Consider the following 24420-nt stretch of genomic DNA (forward strand, 5'->3'; position numbering starts at 1 on the left):
TATATATATGTTTATATATTTTAAAATATTTGTTTACTGTCTCCCTTCCTACAAGAATGACTTCTCTATGAAGTCAGGTATTTGTTAGTTCACTGCTGTATCCCCAGACTGGAACTGCTACTAGCATGACATTGGCATTAAGCCCTGCAGTGGGCCTGACATTGTACTAATTGTTTTACATGCATTGTTTCATGTAAGCTTCATAATAACTCTGTAAGGCAGTTGGTACCCTCCACATTTGTAAGAAGAAGAAATGTAAAGTTTGCTGACAAAGGATTAAATAGGCTTGGAAATAGAAGTTGTAGAAAGGGGAGTTAACCATACTTATTGCAGGTGGTTCTTGTGTGATTCTAAGCTGCTACACTTCGTAGCTTTTCATAAATTGAAATGAAAGAGAGGAGAAATATAGCATTAGTTATTACTTTTAGTGAGTGTTTCAAGGGGACAAGGAAACATTAACATATCCTACTGTAGTACTTTGGGTAGAGAAAAAAAAGTGAAGGGTTGGCTTTTGATGTTTTGGCTTATTAAAAAACATAGATGAGGAAAAGAGCCTCAGCACATACTTCAACGTGACTTTTGTTTTTTATTTTTGTTTTAAGCAATTACATTGCTTTAATTGTACTATTTTAAGCAATGCTTTATTTCTGAGTGTTTTGTTATGCAGCAATGTTAACTGATACAAAGCTGTTGTATTATTTTTCTCCTTAGTTGAATTATGTGTATTGCTGATATGTTACATGTCATTCAAATGGACTTCAAAAAGTTTACACTAGGATTCTGTATGGAATGAGAGTTATCACTTATACCAAAAGGCAAAGACAGAATGGCAGGGTTCCCTTTTTATAATAGTAAAGTAAGTGTTCATCTTTGAAGAAATGACCTCAGTTCTATATTCTCTAGCAAAACAAAAACCAGGGGCTTCTTGTGCCCAGAGAGAGGAAACTGCTCTGTTTTATACTAAGAAATATGCAAATGACTGCCTAGCACAGGCTGAGTGGTACAGCTGGAGTCAGGAGAAATTACTAAATGCCTCAGAATAAAGGGAAGTAGTTACTAGCCAGAAAAGGCTGACAGAAACATTCATGGACCATACAGGGTTGTCTCTAGGCACTGTGTCATAATTTAATTGACAGTGTTTTTTCTTAGTGTAACACAAAATCTTAGTATCTAAGAATCAAATTAACAAAATAGAACATTGTTTATATATACATCTCCCCCACTAGACCACCAGCCTGCGCAGGCACTTGGTTTTTTGGCACAGGGCTGAGAACTTGGGTGTATGACTGAGCAAACACAACAGACCCCAGCAGCCAGAATGTCAGATGAGGAGTTAAAGTCTTAATACCCATCCCACCTTAGGTGACTTTTTAAGAAACTAAGACCATCTAATCACTCCTACAAAGCTTTTCTAAATCCTAAGGAGGCAAATCAAAATATCACTCAATAAATGTTTAATGTTCACGGTTGTATTTTTACGGCTAGAATATGGTTTGGAGTTCATTTCATATTATACTTTAATCCACGTATAATCATGTTCAGTGTCCTTATAGCCATGTTGTATTAGTTGGCACATAAGTTACCACTTTAAATGTTTGCTGAGGTTCATCACCATTGTATTCTTGCTATTGTAATACATTATTATTTGTATCTGGTTTATTGGCTATTGCATCCTTGGTTCAGAATACATTGCCTAATTCTAACATTGTTCATGTCTTTGTGAGGTGGTTTCCAGGGATACATTGTGGTGAGAGGTAGGGACTGCCAGCATTATAATCTGATTTCTATCTGTCTTCATTAAGGAATTGCAAGCCAGAGAGCAATAGGTAGTATTTCTTCTGCTTATAGCTGGAAAAAAAGATGGCTTCATGGAAAGCACACTGAATTGCAGTTTCAAAAATACATTCTGCCCCTTGCTCTGCCACAGGCTTTCTCTCCGTGTGACCTCAGTCCAGACACTTTGTCTTTCTGGAACTGAAACTGCAACATTCCCCTGTTACATGATGAGGTTGAACTAACAGTCTCTAAGTTTCCCTCCAGGTTTAAATAACTGTTGTTCAAACTTTAGCTCTTTTCCTGGCAACGTCTTCAAAAAATTGGAGTTGATGTCATAGTAACCTCTGCCATTATCATTGTCATCATCATTAGTCCCTGACTCCAGGTAGAGGTACTGAGAAATTGACAGGGGCCCATGGCCAGCAGGAGAGAGGGGCCCACAAGCACCGCCTTCTTTGGGAAGCCTTCCCTGGCTCCTCCCAGAAGAAAATGCCTCCCTCCTCTCTGCTCCCATGGTTTTTGTTCAAACCCTCTGTTATGGCACTTCTCACCCAGCGTTATAAATACTGGCTCACATATGTATCTCCCTACGTAGGCTCTGAATGGCCAAGGGCAGAGGCTGTGTCCTGGGTGCCTAGGATATGCGAATGGGTGAGGAGCAATCATCCTTTTAAAAAGTTAATGCAGAAGCTCTTATGAGTTCTTCTGATAAGTAACAACACTGTCATAATTAATTATTAAAACCTGCCCTTTTGATTCTTCTAGAGCAGGTGTGGCCATTGATGTCCCAAAATCAAGTGGGCTCCCACCAGGTGTTTCCTTTCTTCTTTTTTTAAAAAATTGGAGTGCCATTAACAAAATGAGAGATTGCATATAGAAGTATAAATTTGTGGATTTTCTAAAAAATATTTAAGGCCTGGTTAATTCTGGGCATCTATCTTTAGCAAGGCCACCCCTGGCCCATATGATAACTTTGTGCAAGTTAGAAAAAGGTGCCCCTTCCTCCAGGCAGTGCTCGTGGCTTGGTCAGGGGAGTGTGGGCTGACCATTAGCCTGCCAATACCACCATGGGCCCAGGCTGCTCACACATAGCTGGCCTTGCTCTGCTGTGCATTAACCAGCTGGGGCCAAGTAGCTGACGCCTTGTTTCAAAAGGCACGTGTGTTCCATTTCTCACTATTGTACAGAGGGCACTTGAGTCTGTGTGACTGAAGCTCATGAAAACCATGACATGTGATTTCACATGGTTTAAAAAAGTAGGTTCTGCATAAGTCTCCATCAGCCTGTCTTTGGGGGAGCCACGTAACTGAGTAGAGACATTTGTCTAAGCTGACTCCTTGTTTGGAGTGAGGCGCTGTATATAATATATTTGAGTGATGACTCATGAATTCATATTCAGAGTCAAATACAATGATAGTGAAACAAAAAGTGATGTTACCTCTTCTGTAGGATACTGAAGTCTCTGTCCCAAGTCCCCCAATGGTGAATGATGTGTCCTCAGGTAATACTTACTATCAGAGTTGTTGTTTCACGTGATTCAGCCAGGCTTTCTCTTTAACATCATTGCCCGGTGCTGACAGTCCTTCCGGGACTCTGACAGCAAGTAGAATTCAGGAAAGAAGAAGGTGTTCAGTTCTTCACGCCCACGCCAATTCCCTGCGGGCATGGCGTCAGGGTGCGGTGCTGAGAACAGCTAGCGACAAAGAGGAAGTCTTGGGGTGGGTAGCTGCCTACGAGGCCAGAATTCAATGGCTTGGTCAAGGGTCAGAGGGTCACGTGAAATCACATCATGGTTTTCATGAGCTTCAATCGCATTTACTCTAGTGCCCTCCGCAGAGGGTACAGTCGTGAGAAGTGGAGCCCACGTGCCTCTTCAAACAAAGGGTCAGTTACTCGGCTCCAGCTGGTTAATGCGTGGTGTAGTGGTCAGATCTAGGTTTTAATCCAATTCTTGCCATGTATTTGCTGGATCATCTTGAAAGTCATAACCTTTCTGGACCTCAATTTACCCATCTATACAATGAGAGGTAACTGTCCTACCTCTCAACATAGTTTGGAAAAAGTAATTGAGAAAACCTTTCTACAGCATTGTCTTGACAAATGTTATTTTTCTTCTCCTCTCTAAACTCATCTCCTTTTCCCCAACCTAAACAGCAATATCAAAAATTTATCCAGCTTTTCGTTCTCCTCTTAGAGATATGGCACACTGCCAATATCACTGAGGGACGTAACACATAGACTTGTAATCAGACTAAGGTGTAAGGAAACACCTGATAATTGGCAAAGAATTATTTTGCGTTTGCTATATATAAGCATTGGACAAGTTACACTGAGGTGAAGGACACAGGGTCTTCCCTTGAGGGGTTAACAGCCGAGCTAAGGACCAATGGAAAACTCTTTTGAAGCGTGACAAAGCAGGACGGGCTAATCGTACCAATTTAAATCCCATCAGTTCTGTGTGGAACTTCCAGTTTCCCCAAATTCTTGCTAGTCCTGAATATTACATATTTTTTAGTCTTTGCCAAGTTGGGGGTGTGTGAAATTCTTTGATTACTACTGGGGTTAAATATATGTTTGTCCTTTGGAATTTCTTTTTGTCAATTGCTGATACATATCTGCCCACTTTCCAATGTTTACATGGTTTCTATTGCTTTATATAATATTAACTCTTTACCTCATATGGTGTACTTATTCTCCCCTGGTTTGCCATTTACTTGTTGGTTTTCTTCTCAGTGGTTTTTATATGTAGAAGTTTTATACTTTAATGTATTATATATTCTTTCATTATGACATTTTATCTTTGTATCTTAAAAAGATATTCCCTACTTCAAGATCAGATAAATATATTCACCTGTTTTTTCTGGTTCTTTTATGGTTTTTACACTTAGATCTTTAATGTATCTGAATTTATTTGATTGGGTGGTGTGGGGAAAGAGCTAACTTTATTTTTATTTTCTCTTCCAAGTGCTGCCAATTGTCCCCAAACTACTGAACAATTTCTTTCTATACCAACTAATTTAAAAAGTAACTTTTATAATATGCTGGGTTCTTATATATGTCTGCTTGGGTCTGTTTTTTATACATGAATGTGTCAGATTAATTCATTCACTTCTGTTAAGTTTGCTAATTTTTATTTTAAGGCAATACAGGACATTCAAAAAGAATGGGCAAAACCCACACAGGCACAGAGGCAGAAATTAGAGGATCTCCAGAAAGAAGACAACCAGACAAAGGTGAATCAAATATTGCCCCAAGAGAAATCCCCTAGAAGGGAATTAAAGAAACACATTGAGGTGGGTTGCCCCCAACGCCCTCAGCTCAGTGTAAACTCACTATCCAGCAATGGCCTCAGGATCGTGGATGAGAAACAATAAGTAACCGAAACACTGTATTTTGTCTGGGAGGAGGAAAAGTGGCTGATCTCTAGTGGAGAAGAGCCCCAATCATGTCCAAGCTCCTTTTATTGAGGAGGGTATCCAGGGGATACAGTCAGGATACCCAAATCATCAATCAATTTCAAACGCTTGGATTACTGTTAATAATCACTGATTACTGATAACAGTGTAAGGAACACAGTGAGCATTCTGGGTCATGGTCTATTAGGCATCCTGGCACCATGTGGACGTCAGATGGAAAGCTTCATACACCTTCCGGGTACTTGATGTCACACAGGGTCTGTAGCCAACTTAAGAGTTGAGAAAAACAGAGCAAACATTAAAGTAGAACATGCGTTCCTTAAATCCAATTTCTACGGGAAACTCCTGAATGAACTTTCAGGTTATGCCCCTCTCCAGTCTTCCAGGTCTTCCAGTTAAGGCTTATAGGCTTCCTCAGGGGTAGGGCGGTGCCTAGCTTGCACCCAGGCTACAATTCCCAAAACCATGCAGAGCAGTTCCCTACACACATCAGATCTGGGCTGTTTCTATAATTTATAAACCCACCCAGCACTAAAAATGGGACTCTTAAAAAATAAGAATACCTCTTATTGATTTTTTATTATAAAATTAATAAAGGCTTTTTGTTTAAAGATTCTTTAAAAAATGCAGACAATATATTGTGAGTCCTTTATCAAGTTAATTAGTATAGCCCTTAACATTTTTAATGGCCACAGAGTATTCCATTTAATGGTTACCATTTAGCAGACCAATTTCCTATTGTTGGAAGTCAGGTTGTTTCCAGTTTTTGCTGCTATAAGTCACTTTGGCAGTGAGTATCATGAGGACCAGGACTCTGTCTGATTCATATGTACCTTGTGTATTCCCAAGACCTGGTATGTTTCCTGGCTGAAGGTCCCTGGGCACTGTGGCAACATCCTCTGTCTTTGCTTGTTCTGTGATTCTTTAGGATATATTTCTAAACATCCATTTTTAAAGCTTCCATAAAGATGGTACCAACTCCCATAAGCATATATATGAGTCTGACAAAGAAGACATATTTTAACAGAAGAAACGGCCTCTGCTTCATTGTGTTGTCTTTTTAAATCTTACTACTTTACCATTGTTCACTACTAAAGCATTGATTTTGAGCAAAATGCAAATGAAATTTAGAGGACTCACGCTTAGGTTGATATAGAAACTAATTCTCAAAACGGTATTTTGAGAATGTTATTGACGAGCTGGAAAAAAAAAAAAAAAACCAAAGGAAAGAGAAAAAGCATATCCTGCACGAAAGGGAGGCTAAGCTACCCTGCTTCAGGAAAGGACTGGGAAGAACCAGGCTGTCACTGGGGGTGGCGGCTGGGGGATGTCTTTCTGCTTTAACCATGTGTTGAAGTGAGAAGACCCCTCTGTGGTCACACATCTCAAACACCATCAGTCAGGATCATGGTGAAAGCGGGAAGAACTAGGTGGAGTCACCAGATGGGAGATACCAGGTTACTTAAATGCAATTGTTAGTGATCACTTTGTTAAAACAAAACAAAACAAAAGTCCTCAAAAGACATGAACAGGACCAGATGCTGGGACCACAGGTGGGAACTGGAGCTGTCCTCTGTTCCTAAGTCATGTCCAAAGCAGAGGGAAAAGGGAAACCTTAAACCTTATGTAAAGTATCGCCTTGGCACTTTGGGGTTGTCTGGAAATGACTTAAAAGCAGACTCACTTTTGCTCTCATTTCACGGCTATTTCCCAAATCTCTTTCTGCGACAATTCATACCACCGTTACATAAAGCAGCCTGTAAAAATGAACAGCTTTCCTCCTACACAGACCGCAGTTTAGTTTTTTAAAAGACAGCATTTTTAAATGTACAGTTTTTGCTTATTTTGCTCTTATAACCTCCTGAGATAGAATCCTGTCTTGTTTGATTCGCTCTTTTCTTCATCATTCACACATTGACTATTTTTATTCCCACTGTGTACGGAGCACTGTGATGGGAGCAGAGACACAGTTGTGAATGGAGCAGGAATGATCCCTGCCCTGGGGACACACCATGACCTTCCCCAGCCCTTGCTGTCAGCATGAGGGGCAGTGTCTTCCTTGGCATTGTCCAGAAGAAAAAGGTGCTCGAACTGTTCCTCAGTTCCCTGTGTTCTGCTAGAATGGCAGTAGCCTCTCACGTGAGCTTTGCATCCATCTCAAGTGATCTTTTGCTTCCTCCTACCTCCCCACACCTCCCTTTGGAGCAGTTTTTGGAGCTGTCCCAGGAGGTACGGCACTACGGATACATGCAGCTGGATCCTTGTACCTGTGACTACCCAGAACCGGGCTGTGGGGCCGTTCTTTCTGTTGGCAATAATGAGATCAGCTGCTGCGTAACCCTGCCTGATAACCAGACCCAGGACATCATCTTCCAGATGAACAGAGTGAAGTGCTGGCAGGTCACGTTCCTTGTGAGTATCTTGGTACTGCCTTACCCATGACTGAAAGTCTGCTCATGATTTAAAATCCTATTGTTTTTGGATGACAGAGTTGATACGGGAGACAGGTCTGCCATTTGAATCAGTACCTCGAGTGAACAAGCATCTAAGCCACAGTAAGCTTTAGCCAGCGGTAAAACATATTTATTGTCTGGTACAAGTTCCCCACCCATAGCAGTAGAGGCACCTATCTTCCCACCTTCTGATAACAGGCTTCTCTGCTGCTTGAAGGGCGGCTACAGTAATAACAGCATGTAGAAATAACAGCTATCATGTAGAGAGCACTTAATATGTACTTAGTACTGTCAAGATCTCTACCCTTGGAAACGATGCTGAGCAGTAAGCTGTATTTAAGGACCCCTTGCCTACATCACTACATCACTATCTCCCAAGAGAATCCCTTATGATCATATTAGTTGAGTGCCTTCTTTGTACCAGATGCTATGCAGGGCATTGCCACATCTATTATTTAATTAAATTCTTACAATAGCTCAGTGAACTAAGTGGTATTATCCCCCTTTCCACAGGAAATGGAGATTACCTAGTAGAGGACAAATTCTAGTAGAGCAACCATGACCCCCAGTTGTTAAATCCATAGAATCCAAGGTCATTTCTGATCCAGTACAATACTAGACGTCTTCCTCTCCCTCCTCCTCTCTTTTTGTGGGCCACTTTCTCCCTTTCATCACTTTGAAAATGCTGGTGTTTCTTGGGGTTCTATTTCTAGCATCTTTGCTCTACACATTCTCTGAAATCAATTACCCAGATACCTCTCAGAAGGATCAGCATTTCCTTCTGCCTTCTGGACATCTTCACTAGGTGTCTCATGAGCATGTCAAGCTCAACCTTTCTTTCCCTCTCATGCCCACCCTAGGGTCCTTCCTCCCGTGTTCTCTATCTTGGTAAATGGGACTTCCACCACCACCCCCTCATTGTGAAACCGGTAGTGTTAAAATTATCTCTGACTTCTCTCTGTCTCTTACCTTACATGTTTAATTGCTGGTGGAGACCTATCCATTTTACAACCTTGCAGTCCATCAAAACTCTTCCTTTCTGTCTACACTCACAGCTTGGTCTCAACATTTCCTGCCTAGATGGACCCAACAGCTTCCTAACCTTTCTCCCTGCCCTGCTTTTTCCCCCGTTAGGGCCAGAGAAAATAATGTCATATGACTTCAGTCTTTTTAAACTTATGGGAACTTGTTTTGTGGCCCAAAATTTGGTCTATTGTGGTAAATGTTTGCTGCACACCTGAAAAGAATGTTTACTTTGCTACTGGAGGATGGAGTAGTCTGTGAATGTCAATTACATCACATGGTTGATGGTGCTGAAATCTCCTCTATCCTTATACATGGTCTCTCTACTTGTTCTCTCAGTTATTGAGAGGAGTGTTAAAGTCTTCAAGTATAATTGTGGATTTATCTATTTCTTTTGAGTTTTATCAGTTTTTTTCCTGCCTTATTTTATAATTCCAGTTATCTGCACCATTGGTTTTTATTAGCTATGTCTTTATTAAAAATGTATTTATGGTTACTTAAGAGCTTTTAAATATACATCTTTATCTTACTACAGTCTACTTTCAATATACCACTTTACGAAAAGTGTAAAAACCCTTTCTGTCATTGTGATATCTGTTGCCATACTTTATGTCTACATATAAGCTCATGCTGCAGTATAATTATTTTTGCTTTATACAATTATTTGTAGTTAAACTTTTAATTTTGATATAATTATAGATTCACATGCAGTTGTAAGAAATGGTGCAGAGATTCTGTGTACTCTTTAACCACTCTTCTCAGTTATTTCAACTTGCAAAACTATAGTACAATATCACCACCCAGGATATTGGTATTGGTACAATCAAGTGTCAGAACATTTCCATCACAAGGATCCCACATGTTGGCCTTTTATAATTACACCCACTGTCTCCCAACCCCACTCCTCTTTAACCCCTTGCAACCATTAATCTATGTGCCACTTCCGTAGTGTCATTTTAAGAATATTATATAAAACTTTTGAATGTGATGGATATATTTCTTACCTTGATTGTGGTGAAGGATTTATGGATGTATGCATGTGTCCAACCTCATCAAATTATATACATTAATTATGTGCAGTTTTTGTATCTTATACATCAATAAAACTTGTAAAAAACTAAATACACATGAAATGAGGTTATGTATTGAAGAGTTAATGAAGATGTGATTGGGGGTTCATAGGAACCTAAACCTGTATTTCCCATTGGGCTATGATTCAGTATTTAATAACTCAGTGTTTATGGTGACTTTTATAGAACATAGCTACTGTGAATAATAAGAATTCACTCTTCTTAGGAGGTAAAAATATATATAAAAGCTAAGAATTGATTATCTTTTTTAAAAAAAGGAATGTTTCCTGGCCAGGTAACTCAATTGGTTAGAGTGTTGTCCCAATAAGCCATGGTTGCAGGTTCAATCCCCGGTCAGGGCAAATACAAGAAGTAACCAATGAATGTATAAATAAGGGGAAAAATAAATCAATGTTTCTCTCTTTCTCCTCCTCTCTCCATCCTGCTCTCTCTCTAAAAATCAATAAGTTAGCCCTGGTTGGTGTGGCTCAGTGGATTGAATCCCGGCCCGCGAACCAACAGGCTTCCAGTTCGATTCCCAGTTAGGGCACACGCCAGGGTTGTGGGCCAGGTCCCCAGTTGGAGACGTATGAGAGGCAACTGATCAATGTATCTCTTGCAAATCGATGTTTCTCTCCCTCTCTTTCTCCCTCCCCTCCCCTCTCCCAAAAAGTAAATAAATAAAATCTTTAAAATCAATAAATTTAAAAAGAAAAGGAAAGAATGTTATATGAATGGAATCCTATAGTATGGAGCCTTTTGGGATAGCTTTTTTTTTCATTTGGCATAATTCTTTGGAAATTCATCCAGGTTGTTGTGTATATCAGTCATTTGTTTCTTTTTATTGTTGAGTAGTATTCCATGGTATGAAATGGCTAACATTTGTTTAGACATTTGTCCAATGAAAGGTATCAGTTGTTTTCAGTCTTTAGTTATTATGTGTAAAGCTCCTATAAGTATTCATGTACAGGTTTTTGAGCACAAGTCTTTATTTCTCTGGGATAAATGCCCTGGAGTACAATGCTAGACCATAGGGAAGTTGAATGTTTGGTGTTTTTTGTTGTTGTTGTTGTTTTTTAAGTACCAAATTGTTTTTCGAGAGTGGCTGTACCAATTCGCATTCCCACTAGCAATGTATGAGTGACTACATTGTTTTTCTGCATCCATGTCAATATTTGGCATTGTTACTCTTTTTAATTTTAGTTATTCTGATAAGTGTGTAATGATTTTTCATTGTGGTTTTAAGTTGCATTTTCCTCAAGGCTAATGATGTTGAACATCTCTTCAGGCGGTTATTTGCCATCTGTGTATCATCTTTTCATATCTTTTGCCCATTTTCTAATTGGATTGTTCGTTTACTGTTGAGTTTTGAGAGTACTTAATACATTCTTGATACTAGTCCTCCGTGGGATATGTGGTTTACAAATACTTTCTCTCTTAATTTGTTTCTGCTCTCTTAATGGGTCTTTTGTGTAGCAAAAGTTTTTAATTTTTTACAAAGTATATTTCATCAGTTTTTCCTTTTATGGATTGTGCTTTTTGGTGTCAAGTCTAAGAACTCTTTGCCAAACTCTAGATCCTAAAGCTTTTTTTCCCCTAGAGTTTAGTCCTCAAAGTTTTGTAGTTATAGGTTATACATTTAAGTCTATGATCCATTTTGAGCTAATTTTGAGCTAAAAGGGTGTGAAACTTAGAACAAGTTTCCTTTTCTGCCTATGGAAGTCCAGTTGCTTCAGGACCAGACCATTCATTGAGAAGGTTTTCTTTCCTCAATCAAATCGCTTTTGCTACTTTATCGAAAACAGCTGGGCATATTTGTGTAGGTCCTATTTCTGGCTTCTCTATTCTGTTCCACTGATCCATGCCTCTATTTCTCCGCCAATACCACACAATCATTCTCTTCCTTTGCAATAGTTTTATTGAGATATAATTCACATACCATACAATTCATCTATATAAAGTGTACATTTTAATGACATTTCTTTCTGGGGTTTTTTTTGCCTTTTTATTGTTGTTCTTTTACGGTTGGCCCAATTTTTTCCCCATTGCTCTCCCCTGCTCCGCCCACACCCCTGCTTTCACAGTCAGTCTCCACCCTCTTGTCCATGTCCATGGGTCATTTATACATGTTCCTTGACTAGACCCTTCCCCTTCTTCCCCTCTTTATCCCCCCGCCCTCGGTTACTTCTTATATTCACACAATTGTGCAACCATCACCACTATCAATTTTAGAACATTTTTGTCACCTCAGAAAGAAGCCCCACACCCTTTACATGTTACCTCCCTATCCTCCCATTCCTACCAGCCCTAAGAGATCATTCACTTACTTTCTGTCTCTAGATTTGCCTACTCTGAACATCTCATGTTAATGGAGTCATATGTGGTCTTTTGTGACTGACTCCTTTCATTTACATAATGTTTCCGAGGTTCATCTCTGTTGCAGTGCATATCAGGACTTTATTCCTTTTGATGGTCAAATGATATTTCACTGTATAACTATAACAAATTTGGTTTATCCATTCATCCACTGATGAACATTTGGGTTTTTTCTACCTTTTGGTTGTTATGAATTAGTGCTATGAGCATGTGTGTACGAGTCTTGTGTGGACATATGTTTTCATCTCTCTTGGATCTATGCCTAGGAATGGAATTGCTGGTAACTCTGCCCCAGCGGTAACTCTCTGGTTAGGTTTTGAGAACATTTCAAACTGTAATCCAAAGTGTCTGCTCCATTTTACATCCCCACCAGCATCGCATGAGGGTTCTGATTTTTCCACATCCTTGATAGTACTTACTTCACTTTTAAAATCAGAGCTGCCCTAATGGATGTAAAGTGGTATCTCATTGTGGTTTTAGTCAGTCTTTGTTCTCTCTTCGCTTCATTTTCAGTGGTCTCTGTTGTTATGGTTTCAAGATTATCAATTTTTCCTTGTGTAGTGTCTAACATGTTGTTTTCCCCAGCCGATGTATCTTTTTTATTGTATTTTTAATCTCTGGAAGTTCCATTGGGTCATTTGTATATCTCCATTTTTCTCCTTATTATGATATATTTTTCTCTAAATTCTTAAGTGTGTGGAATATATTTAAAGTAACTTGTTTACTAATTCCATTACCTCTGTCATTTCTGAATTTGTTTCTACTGATTGAGTTTTCTGCAGTTTGCACAGCACACTTTTCTCCTAACTTGCATACTAGGTAATCTTTTTTTTTTTGTTAATGGTGTGCCAAACATTGTGAATTTTGCATTGCTGAATGCTGGATTTTATTGTATTCCTTTAAAGAGTATTACACTTTGTTCTGGCATGCAATTGGGTTTGGTTTTGGTTTTTTAAATTAATTAATTTATGTATTTCTTGGCTTGCTTTTAAGCTTTCTTAAGGTGGGTCAAGAGCAGTCTTGAGGGCTTATTTAATCCTTTACTCAATAGCTCTCTCTCAATGGTTTGTTTATTATGGTCTTTCTCTTCTGGTTGATAGAAACACGAACCATTTCCAGCCAAGTTTGTGAGTTCCTAGAACTGTCCAACCTATTGCTTTTCAGTGGCTCTTTCCCCAGCCTCGCATGCAATGATCATTATTCAGCCAAAGAAGTGAAAGGAGATCTCTGGAGTTTTCTCTGTCTAAAGCTCTTGTCTTTGGTCTTCTGCCCACAAATTCTAACCTCGACTTCTTCAAATGTTTAGCTCTTTCTCCTCAATCAGCATGACTCTGGGCTCTGTTTAGATTCCCCCTCCTCACACTGCTCGCTGGAAACTCCTCCAGGCAGTAAGATGGGGAACTGTAGGGCTCGCCTCATTTGTTTTTATTCTCCCTGAGTTAACAGTTCTGCATTATCTGTCATTCAATGTCAGAAAACAGCTGCTTTCCAGTTCAGTTTTTACATTGATGCTGTCAGATCCATAATTCTAAAATATAAATCAAATTGGATTGTTATATAGCTTTTAAATTTTTTAATAAATGCCTATTGCTCTCAAGATAAAGTTCAGACTCCTAACTTGGTTTATAAAACTTGGTTCTTCAGTGGCAAGCAATAGAACCCAACCCTGTGGCTCTAGTGAAAAGGGGGATTTATTGGAGGACTATGGGGTAACCCACTGATTTAAACGACAGGTTGAAGCAGAGGCTTAGGAAAGCCAGGAACCAAAGGAGCTCAAGGTTCCTAGGAACTCTTTATCAGGACCTCCTCCTTGGGTCTTTCTGTTGTGGAATCAAATGAGGAGCAGTGAGTATTTGTTCAGCTGGTCTGAGTTTGGGTCATGTGGCCCCCTTCAGGAAGGTCGTGTTCCCTGACAGTCCTACCCACACAGCCACAGTGGATGAGAGATGGTTTTCCCAAGGGATATGAGAATCCATTACTAGAAGACAGAGGGACAGCTGCTATATAGCAAAAATCACAGATGCTTTCTACCAACCTTTCAAAATATGGCCCTCGCTTGCTCTCTCAGCCTCTTCCCTCACCACCAGCATGCCCTGCAGCCTGTGCCACTTACATTTCTGTTGAATATCAGATAATCCTTTCCAATATAGGGGACTCTGCTGGATATGGACGGGCCCCAACGAACGCTCAACCAGAACTTGGAGCTCAGATTTCAGTATAGCGAGGAGAGTCGCTGGCAGTGGTTTGTTGTTTACACCAAACAGGTGAGTTCTCAGGGAAGAGCACAAAAACCCATGTTGAGGTGTTCTCTGGCTTGCTGGGGTGGACACAGCACAGTACCTTAATTCTTTCTAGTTACTAGAGTAAGCTATGCATGCTCTTTTTGGGCTGTCATACTCTTCATTTTGTTTTGTTTTGTTTTCCTAGTCACCACAGCTTTCATGTCAATTAGAAATGGATTTAGTTACCAAATAACAGAAGACTCCATGGACAATGGCTTAACCCAGGGGTCAGTAAGCTCTTTCTCAGAGGGCCAGATGGTAAATATTTTAGGTTTTGCAGTCCATTTGGTCTCTGTTGGAGCTACTCAGTAATATGAAACATTCTTAGAAAAATGTTAGGTTGTTTGCTGAGGCAAGATTTGCAGTCACTTGGAGAGACAGAGAGATTTTGGTAGTGAAGACACCCTCCCTCCCCTAGAATGCTAAGGGCAACAGTTAAATTTTATTATGGTCTGTTACTGTAGTCTGTAGCAAATGGGTTTAAATCAGTATAGAGAGGTATAATAAACACTCTTTTAAAGGATTCCTAGGAAGGTCTTACTTCCTTTGGAGTGTGGGTTTATTGAGACACACTCAAAAGGCAGAACTGTGGCTTATGTGCCTTTCAAATTCATACAAATGAGGGCTAGGGCCCAGATCTTCTCTAGGCCCTTTAAACAAAAGCTCAGTCCCCTTCTACTTAATAAACCTTACCTTGTTTATAGCGGAGTCCTAACCTAGACATATCTGTGTACATTGCATAGTAATGTGAAGTCAGTCCAAACCTTGTGGGACATCATTAAACATCTTTGTAGCTGCATCGGCTCAGGGGGTGTTTTTGAACTATTTCATAACCTGCTTTTGTGTAGGTTACATGCATGCACAGATAAAGTGGGTTAGTCCTTACCAAAACCAAGAGGTTAAAACATGTGTGACTCTTTTCCTTATTAGTGACACTGCCTTTCCTCCCTCTCCCCACATTTCTCTCCCCTTAAAATTAAGTGAATTCCCCATTGTCCTTTATAAGATTATAAAGGGTCTTAAGTCTGAGAGGGAGGGGTTGTTATTTTTTATTGTTAAATTAATTAATTAATTAATTAATTATTAAAAAAAAAAGAATATATGAAAGGGTGAAACGGGAGAGCTTGTATGTACGACCCATGGGCATGGATGTGGGGGGGGGATTGCTGGGGGAGGGGGAGTGCTGGGCAGAGGGGATCAAAGGGGAAAAATTGGAACTATTATAACAATATAATCAATAAAATATACTTAAAAAATTTTATTCACTACCAAAAAAAATTAAGTGAATTCCTGTCATGCTCTGCAGTCCTGCAAGACTTTGGGTTGTTCTATCTAAGGAGCCCACTCTCCCTCTAATTATCTCTATGAACTGTCCTCCAAGAGTTTTCTCCATGGGCTACTACCCCAACCTGAGTTTTCTTTCTCTTTTCTCTTCTCCATCACCACTGCCCCCTGCCCAGTAAAGTGACCGTTCTTGAGCACAGATTTATACTAAGTTCCTATAACCTCAGACTTTGAGCTTCAGTTATCTCACATGTTGGTAGGTCCAAAAGAGGAGTGAGTGAGCCGAAAATTCAAAGCAGGACAAGAGAGAAAAAGGATTAGTGGGAAAGGAGCAAATGAGGAAATCACAAGGAACCTTAAATTTGGCAAATAGGTGTGAAGACCCTGGAACAAGCAAGCCCCAAGTTCTGTGTTGCATGATGTATAACATGTATAATGTGCATCTTGGACTAACCACAATGTAAAGCCATAGGTGATATTGGGGAAACTGTCAGTCTTGAAAATGAATGATTAAAGATACCAGAAAAATAAAAAAGTGAAGAAAAACAACTTCTTTTTTTAGTTTCAGTAAAAGCCATAAAGTGCTAATATATTCTTTTAAACAGACAGATTGCTATTTATGCCCAGGTATCTTAGTTATTATGCATGCAGTTAATTACAAGATTGACCAACATCAGCTCATATAATTATAATAATAAGCACATTTTATTATTCATTGCTTATTAAATATGAGATGCTTACAAAGTAATAGGGAAAAGAAAGAGTTCCTGGCCATTTTTTCACCTGTCTTTTAAAAATTTACTGCAAATATATCCACATAATTCAGAAAAAATTTCATTACTTGTTAATTACATCTCATGCAAATTTATGGAAGGAAGAGAAAAAGAATCTCTTTAGCTGAGAGACTTCTTTATTTCTGGATTTCTTAGGCTTTTTTGCTGAGTAGCTGCTTGAAAAAAATGATCTCAGAAAAGATGGCCAAGCTAGCTGCAGCGAATCCAGAAATGGTAAGTGCTCAAATGTGTATCTATTTTTCACCTGAAATTCCCACCATCAACATACACTGAACTACACTAATCAGCTCCCTGGGCCTGGAGAGCAATCCAGCACTGAGCTTCTCTGCCCAGTGGGAGCTTGGTCTTTAGAATTCAAGCCATTTTTCCAACGAGAATCATCCTTGGATTTTTGAGAGTTCTCTAACCCTCTACACTGTATCCTTGCCTTTCTGACTTCCCCTAAAGAGAAGAATCTGGATTTACCATAAAAGCTACATTATAACGTGAGGGTCCTGAAAGGTCTTTAACGGCAGCAATGATCTTAAACAAGCTCTACAGTTTTGTCTCTAGAGAGAACCCCCAGCCTCTGCTACTTCCACTGTGCCAAATTACAAGGTCTTTAACGGTTGGGAGAAGCCACCAATAAAATAAGCTCTTGAGTGTATAATTTTTCTCAATGTAAAATTAAACTTTGTTTTTCTAGTCTTCCTCTCTTTAATACAAAGGCCTAGTAACCCATTGAAAAGATAGTTGACAGGCTGTAAAAAGAGTTACTGAGACAGAGTTACTTCTCTACTTGCTTTGTTAATCATGGTGATGTGAGGATGTCCCTAATAACACAGTGTTGTTTAATTATTTTATGATTACAAATACTAATGCCTGGGTGACATTTATAAACATAGTTCTTTTACAGGATATTACCATTATCTTTAAAAATACAACAGAAAACATTTGGAAATATTCCCTAATGTTTTCATTTAAATTTGGTCCTTTATAAGAGGATGGATGACGTCTTTTGTTTAACTTGCTCTTTCTTGACTTTGCAGCTTTTTTCTAAGTGAATAGTTTCATTTTATCCTTACTTCTCTTTCAGAACTGAAACTTTTCCCAGGGAAAATAAAAATGCACTGCCTCTTGGTGTTGAAATGATTCAAAATGTACTTGAGTAGCGAATCAAAGAAATAAACGAATCAAGGATGCTGTTTTTAAAAGAGTAATAAAATCTAATCTCTTAGGCAAGATGTACCCCCTTAGTCTCCAATTATTATATATGTAAAAAGAAAGAGAAAAGTAATTAATTGAAGTAGTCCCATTTAAAAGGGAGAAGTGTCCTCAAATGTGGTTAAATAAAAGGTAAGCTACTTGATGCAAGGAAATACTTGTACACTGAATAGCTAAAGAGTTTGCTCAATAATAGAAGGTAGTGATGTACTTAAAGTTTTCAAGAAAAGCACCTACACTAACTACATTCCTTAGAGCTGCATACAAATTGAAATCTATAGTTTCTCTTATGGCTGATCACAAAATCAGCATATTAGTCAGTATTTATATTTCTTTATCCAAATACTCAACAAGTTTTATTCCCACAAACATTTTCTTTTTATTTCTTAGTTTTGTTCTTGAAAAGACATATTAAGACCCTTTCTCTTGAAAACTGGGTTTTCAAGAGGGTGTTGTTGGGATAGTCCACATTTCAATCTGGAATTTCATTGACAAACCCCTGGGTAGAATGGGACCCTGGCAGAGAAAAAAACAGATTAGCAGTTTGAACTTCAGCTGATTCTGGGCCTCCTCTCAAAGTCCAGTTGATGAGAACAAGTTCATTTTGTGTAGCTTAATGGAGCCATATAAATGTATGGCTGTGGCATTTACTCCCACATAATGTTTGAACTGATGCATATCACATATAGAAGACTTGTATAGACTAGGATACAGAGGTCTTTATTTTACAAGGCAGGATAGTTCTAAGATTTTGATAAGCATGAAGAACCTGGGGAGAGAGAGAGAGAAATTGAGGAAACTATAATCAAATGAGCCCCATAAATAAAGCAGATTGTCCCTAAAAGCAGGTTAAACAGTACTATTTTATTTGAGTAAGAAGGAAGGAGTAAAAGAAGGAAATTAGGGCAAACTTAAAGTTAATTGGCTTAATTAGTTTTAGGCAATGCTTTCAAAGGTAGATTTGAAATGTTTATGACGAGATCATTAAAACTTGAAGTTAAACAAATGCACTGAACAAAAATATAAGTAGTCAATAATAAAAAAGTCATGTTAAATTCTTAAAGGCAGTATTAACTGCAAACCAGAAGGAATATATATTTTTAAAAAATGCTCTTACACTAACGCCTGCGTAAGTTTTGTTGATATTTGGTACTTTTAGCTAGAACAGAATTATAAGGATTATTTTGTTTTCAAATAAACATATTAGGAGTTGATTTGGCTAGATATTAAAAAAAAAAAAAAAAAACCAAAATAAGTGCCATCAGCAAAAGAAAATTTTGCTCTGCAATGGAGGAAAGATGAGAAAACTGTAATATAACAATTAAAAAAATGGGGAAAAAAAGATTGGCTGGAAAAAGAAAAGGAAAGAAAAGTTTGCTCTGGCTGGTGTGACTCAGTGGATTGAGTGCACCCTGAGAACCAAAGGATTGCTAGTTCGATTTTCGATCAGGGCACATGCCTGGGTTGTGGGTCAGGTCCCCAGCTGGGGGCATGTGAGAGGCAACCACGCATTGATGTTTTCCTCTCTCTTTTTCCCTCCCTTCTCCTCTCTAAAAATAAATAAATAAAAAAGTTTAAGAAAAGTTTGTTTCTCTCTCATATAAAAGAAGCCCGGAGATCAGCATTCTTGGGTTGATACAGCAGCTCTCGGCTGTCAACAGAAACCTTCCTGCTCTGCCATCTTCTGTGGCTTTCACCTCATGCTCAAGCTCCAGTCATTACATCCCCATTCTAGGCAACAATACTGAGGAAGGGCCCATCTCTTTACTTTAAGACATTGTCCCAGAAGTCCCACACAAAATTTCTGCTTACCGCTCATTGACTAGAAGTTAGTCCCACCTCGGGCCCACACCTTGTTGCAGGGAGCTGGTTAATTTAGTCTTTTTGCGGGGTATGTTTCTGTCTCTTCAAATAAATCCATGTGTTATTACTGCCAACAAAACATCGCTGCCATCAATCTAATGCTGATAGCAATTCCCAGTCTGGGGTGCAGAAGGAGGAGAAACTTTATTCAGAGAAACAGTTTGCAAACTACAGAAATGCAGCCTCCAAAACAAAGGGGAGAACAAGATGGCCTTCTGCCTCCTGCTTGCCTCATACTTCTTGCCCCCTTTCCAAACTGCCATCTCCATAGATATTATTTTTCTTTCATTCTGGGTGAGCTCAGACCATGTAAAGGCCACTGTGTGTTCCTGTTATGTGGTAAGGAGGGAACACCCCAAGGGCAGTGCTATGTGATGTCCCAGCAATTGTCAGCCTTTGAATAGCTCATCCAGTTCAGGAAACAAGTACAGACACATTACAGCAGTCATGAGACTGGCCTGAGCAGAGCAGAAGGACAGAGTTTTAGAGATCCAGGGGGGAGTTATGATGCCAGAGTAAGTGGTTAGATTATTAACAGAAAGTTCTCTGTTGATGAAGGAGAAAGTGCAGGAATAATGCGTTATGAAAAAGTTTTATTTTTTTGCCCCAACTTTATTCCTTCTAGTACTTACAATATTTATAGTCTCATTGAAATAAATTAAGGAAACAGATTATATCAGAAATCACTTAACATTTGTAGTGGGTTCTATTTTTGACAAGAGAAGGGGAGGGGAATGAGATTAGGAGAGAGAAAAATTCTGAGTTTTCCCCCCAGCTCTGTATTTCATTGCACAAGACTACTTACAAACTGTTATGTAATATTGTAAAATAATAATAATAATGATAGTAAAACACAAAGCATCAGAGCATTAATTTCTCATTGCTGAAATTTTTTAAATTGTGGAGATTGGTCTCAAATATATAACTTTTCAATTAAGAATACTAACCCTAAAAGAAGTTCTATGCATACTTCAAAACAATATATTTTATAACAAAATTAAGTTAACCATAGTTACTCTTGCAGTGTCATGTTATTTATCCCACTTATTTGGAAATGTCCTGCTCTATAGTCTCATGAATAATAAGCAATAACCAACAACTTAATTAATTTGCCCCGAATTCTATCATTTATGTACGCCTGTATTTTCCATGCAATGGCTAGAAACAGGATCCAGCATCTAGGAGCTTATTCGTTGGAGGAGAAAGACGATCAGTTAAGAGACATTTACAGTTACAGAATGATAAGCTGAGACATGTACGTAATTGTTTAATAGTAGTTCTCTTCTTTTCCTGTAAGAGTCTTAAGAACTCTCTCCCCAAACATTGGCTAGGTCAAGTTCTTTACCCCTCCAGGTTCATTCTCCACTCTTGTCTACCCTCTCTGTGCCCTGGAGACTTACCTTTCTGTGCTGCGACCTTGCCCTCTGACCTTCGACCTTGGGCCATGCTCACCAATGTGGAAACCCAGCGAGGTGGGAGGGTGAGAGGAGAGCGAGATTGGGGTGCTTATTACTCCCACGCTGTGCCTGCTGAGTCTCTGCGGGTGCCACAGCCTTATATCAAGGGTTCTGCCCCTGTGCGCGGCCTCTCCTCCCTACGGCTGTAGCTACTCGCCTTCCAGTACCAACTGCTCTCCCCGCCCCTTCGGGTCCAGAGGTGGGAAGAATTACTACCCCCCACCACCCCAACACACACTCTAGTCCCTGGGGCTCCAACATCCCTTCATTGATTCACTTTACTCTTTACCTCCATTAAATAGTTCATTTTTAAAAACTCCTCAATCACCCCAAGAAGGCGCCATCAGTTTTCTGCTAGGACCCTGTTATATTAAATTTACCTTATGGACAGGAGGTAGATTCGGTGTCTTGAAATGCAGTTTGATTCTTCCCTTGATTAATGGTACCTTTTGATTAATCAAAGCCCCATTTGGCTTTGATTCAGCATATGGATCAGAGTTCCGTGGATTATTTCAGGATTTAGAGGTTCATTTTATTTTGTGTGAAGTCCTTTTAGAATGTGTTAAATCACAACATCCATAGGCAACCACCGAGGTTAAACATTGTTTCACTTAACTTTCAGCAACTCAGTTACTATACCATTTAGATACTTGCAAATGAAGGGGTACTATGCAGATGACAAGCAGGTATGCCTGCTGACTGGCAGTCTTTGGGGCCACTAAGAGGATTATTGGGGAAGAGAAATGTGCATTAAATAGGTTATCTGTGTGCCTCCTTCTTCAGGTTGTGCTGACATTTTACTAATCTCTTTAGCAGATTGAAGTTCCAGAACAAGGCAAAAGTAAGAAATACAGCATTCAACAAAGCCAGGTCTGTGAGTAAAATTATGTAATTGATACATTATACTTTTGACAAATCTTCCCTTTTCCTCCTTTAAGGAACCAAAGTCGTTCTACTTTTAATAATAAGCCAGAATTCTCCTTTTAAGAAGCTCTTGCAAGTCTGGTAGGCCAATTGGAGGGCACTGGAAAAGTATAGTATGTTTATTGTAGCACCCAGTAGGGCTAGGAGAAATGTTTTTTCGAGTTTTTACAAAATATATATATATATTTTAAGAATACAAAATTTTTTACTGATTACCTCCTATATCCTATGAAATTTTTTTGGAAAATACTTTCTAGTTTCTGTATTTTAGTTTCACGGATTTTCTACAGTGTACTCTGTGTAAACCAACTTTTAAGTTTGTAAAGTACTTTTTTGAGCATGTAGGTCTTCTGTGCAGATAACAATAACAGTAAAAATCATAATAGAAAGCATGAAGAGGCTCTCATTATTGCCAGGCACCGTTCTAAGCACTTCTCTGTGGATTAATGCATTCAGCCTCACCATTACCCTGTAAGTCATTTGAGGAAACCGGGGCACAGAGGACTTAAATAACTTGCCCCGGGTTGCCGGTAATCAGTGGTGGAAGGAAGCAGGCAGTCTGACTCTAGAGCTGTGTCCTTAACTACCTTGGCTAACTCTTCTAGGTTTGAAGCCCAGAGTAGGTGAATGAAATCAAGTTGACCTCTTAGTAGCTACTGAATGTAATTCATTATTGGTCCAACTATCACTGGATCTGCTGTGTATATAAAAATGCTTAATATATAGGGATAGTATTTATAAATATGTAAGTATAGAGGGTACTTTCTTGAGTGAATAAGCTCAGAAAATAAAATTTAAACAGGCTAAATGCAGCGCTTCCTCTCTTCTATAATAACATTTCTGGATGCATAGATCACAGACATGAGATAAGAACTCCACCACTTACTGGTTATGTGTCTTCAGTCAAAAAAAAAAAAAGAAAATTAAATGTGTATATGGGCTCCTTGAGGTACTTATTAAAGTGCAGACTCCTGGGCGTCACCCCAAAAGATTGATGTGGTAGATCTGAGTAGGGGCCCTGAATCAGAGTTTGTAACGAGCACCTCGGTGGGAAACACTGCACCAAGCTTTAATTTAACTGTAAAATGTACGGGGTAATTACTCCATCATGCACCCATTTCAGCAGCATAGTAATGACGTAGAGCTGTACTTCTCAACCTTGGCTGCACGTTGGGATCACTTGGGGATATCTAAAAACTAATGATGGCTGGCTGGGTCCTGGCAACAGAACTCCTGAAAGTTCCCAGGTGTTCTAATGTACAGCCAGGATTGGAGCCACTGCTTAGAACAGTGGTTATCAAGGTGTGGTCCCTGGACCAGCGGCAGCGGCATCCCTTGGGAATTTACTAGAAATTAAAATTCTCAGGCCACAAACCTGCTGGATCAGAAACTCTGGGCCTGGGAACCAGCAATCTGTGTTTAGCAAACCCTTCCATTCAGTGTGACGCATGTTCAAGTTTGAGAGCCACTGTCCTAGAACAACAGGCAGCAAAACACACAGCGCAGCTGCCGTCAGCCCTGATGCTAATCCAGTTACCCTCTCAGATGCACAGCGATGCCAAACAGGCAGACTCCTCCATGCTCGGGGCCTCGCTGGCACGTCAGAGGGGGCCTGCTGTCCTGCCATATTGAATTCCAACTTATTTTAGCAAATGTTCCTCTTTGTTTTTTTCATTTTTACTATTTATTCATATATGATTTTTTATTAGAGTATAGTTGGTGTACAATAGTATATTAGTTTCAGGCCTACAACACAGTTATTAGACATTTATATAACTTTATAGCAACTGTTTCTACAGAGCATATTCTGAGCTAAGCACTGTTATGATTACTTTTCATATACAATCCATTTAGTCCTCATAATGACCTAGGTATTATTATTATCCTTTGTGTATAGCCAGGGGAGCTGAAAACACAAAGACAGTTTGCACAGCTAGTAAATGGCGAAGGCTGTGTCCAAACCCAGGTAGTCTTTATTTATTGTTTAACAAATAAAGTTTGTTTCTTTAACCACTCTATCCGGGGGTCTCTCTCTTGAGACAAATCTCTCATAGAAAATGTTTTTTTTTACCTGATCTGCCCATTGAGGTGCCCCACACTTATTTCACCAGGGCCAAAGCATGTTCTCCATGGCCTTTGTTTTTGAGATTTCATTAATGCTAAAGATAGTGAAGGCTGATTTCTCAACTCATTGAAGGTTTGTAATAACCAGAACCTCTTAAATTGTTTTAATATAAATAATGTACTTTTAAAAAGTTGCATTTGTGTGGAAGGGATGAAGTTAAAAGTTGAAAGTCACACGGCTCTAAGAGAAGGGAAAAAGATAAAGAGAGGCAGGTTCGTGTGTTTCCTGGAGACATCCCAGTGCCTGGAGGTGGTCTGGAAAGGGCTACCTCGATAGGCCAACAGGGGGCGCTCCAGCCCTAAATGTAACTAAGGATAAAAAAATATTTGCTTAAACAAATGTTACTTTATGTTGCCTTTTAAATATTGCAATCT

The 24420-nt window shown here is 39.2% G+C and overlaps 1 protein-coding gene across 2 annotated transcripts in view; it reads left to right on the plus strand.

Moving 5' to 3' along the window:
- Positions 1 to 24420, plus strand: part of SNX31 (sorting nexin 31) — a 50258-nt gene that overhangs the window by 25404 nt on the left and 434 nt on the right. The window contains exons 9-13 of one of the 2 annotated variants that reach the window (XM_090282774.1): positions 4917 to 5009; positions 7401 to 7604; positions 14265 to 14378; positions 16610 to 16687; positions 21811 to 21867. In XM_090282774.1, coding sequence (XP_090138900.1) covers positions 4917 to 5009; positions 7401 to 7604; positions 14265 to 14378; positions 16610 to 16687; positions 21811 to 21867 — 546 coding nt within the window. The remainder of the gene's footprint in view (positions 1 to 4916; positions 5010 to 7400; positions 7605 to 14264; positions 14379 to 16609; positions 16688 to 21810; positions 21868 to 24420) is intronic. The other variant, XM_090282773.1, reaches the window with a different exon arrangement.

Source organism: Furipterus horrens, unplaced genomic scaffold (assembly GCF_987537825.1).
Source record: "Furipterus horrens unplaced genomic scaffold, mFurHor1.1.pri manual_scaffold_7, whole genome shotgun sequence".
Lineage (NCBI taxonomy): Eukaryota > Metazoa > Chordata > Mammalia > Chiroptera > Furipteridae > Furipterus > Furipterus horrens.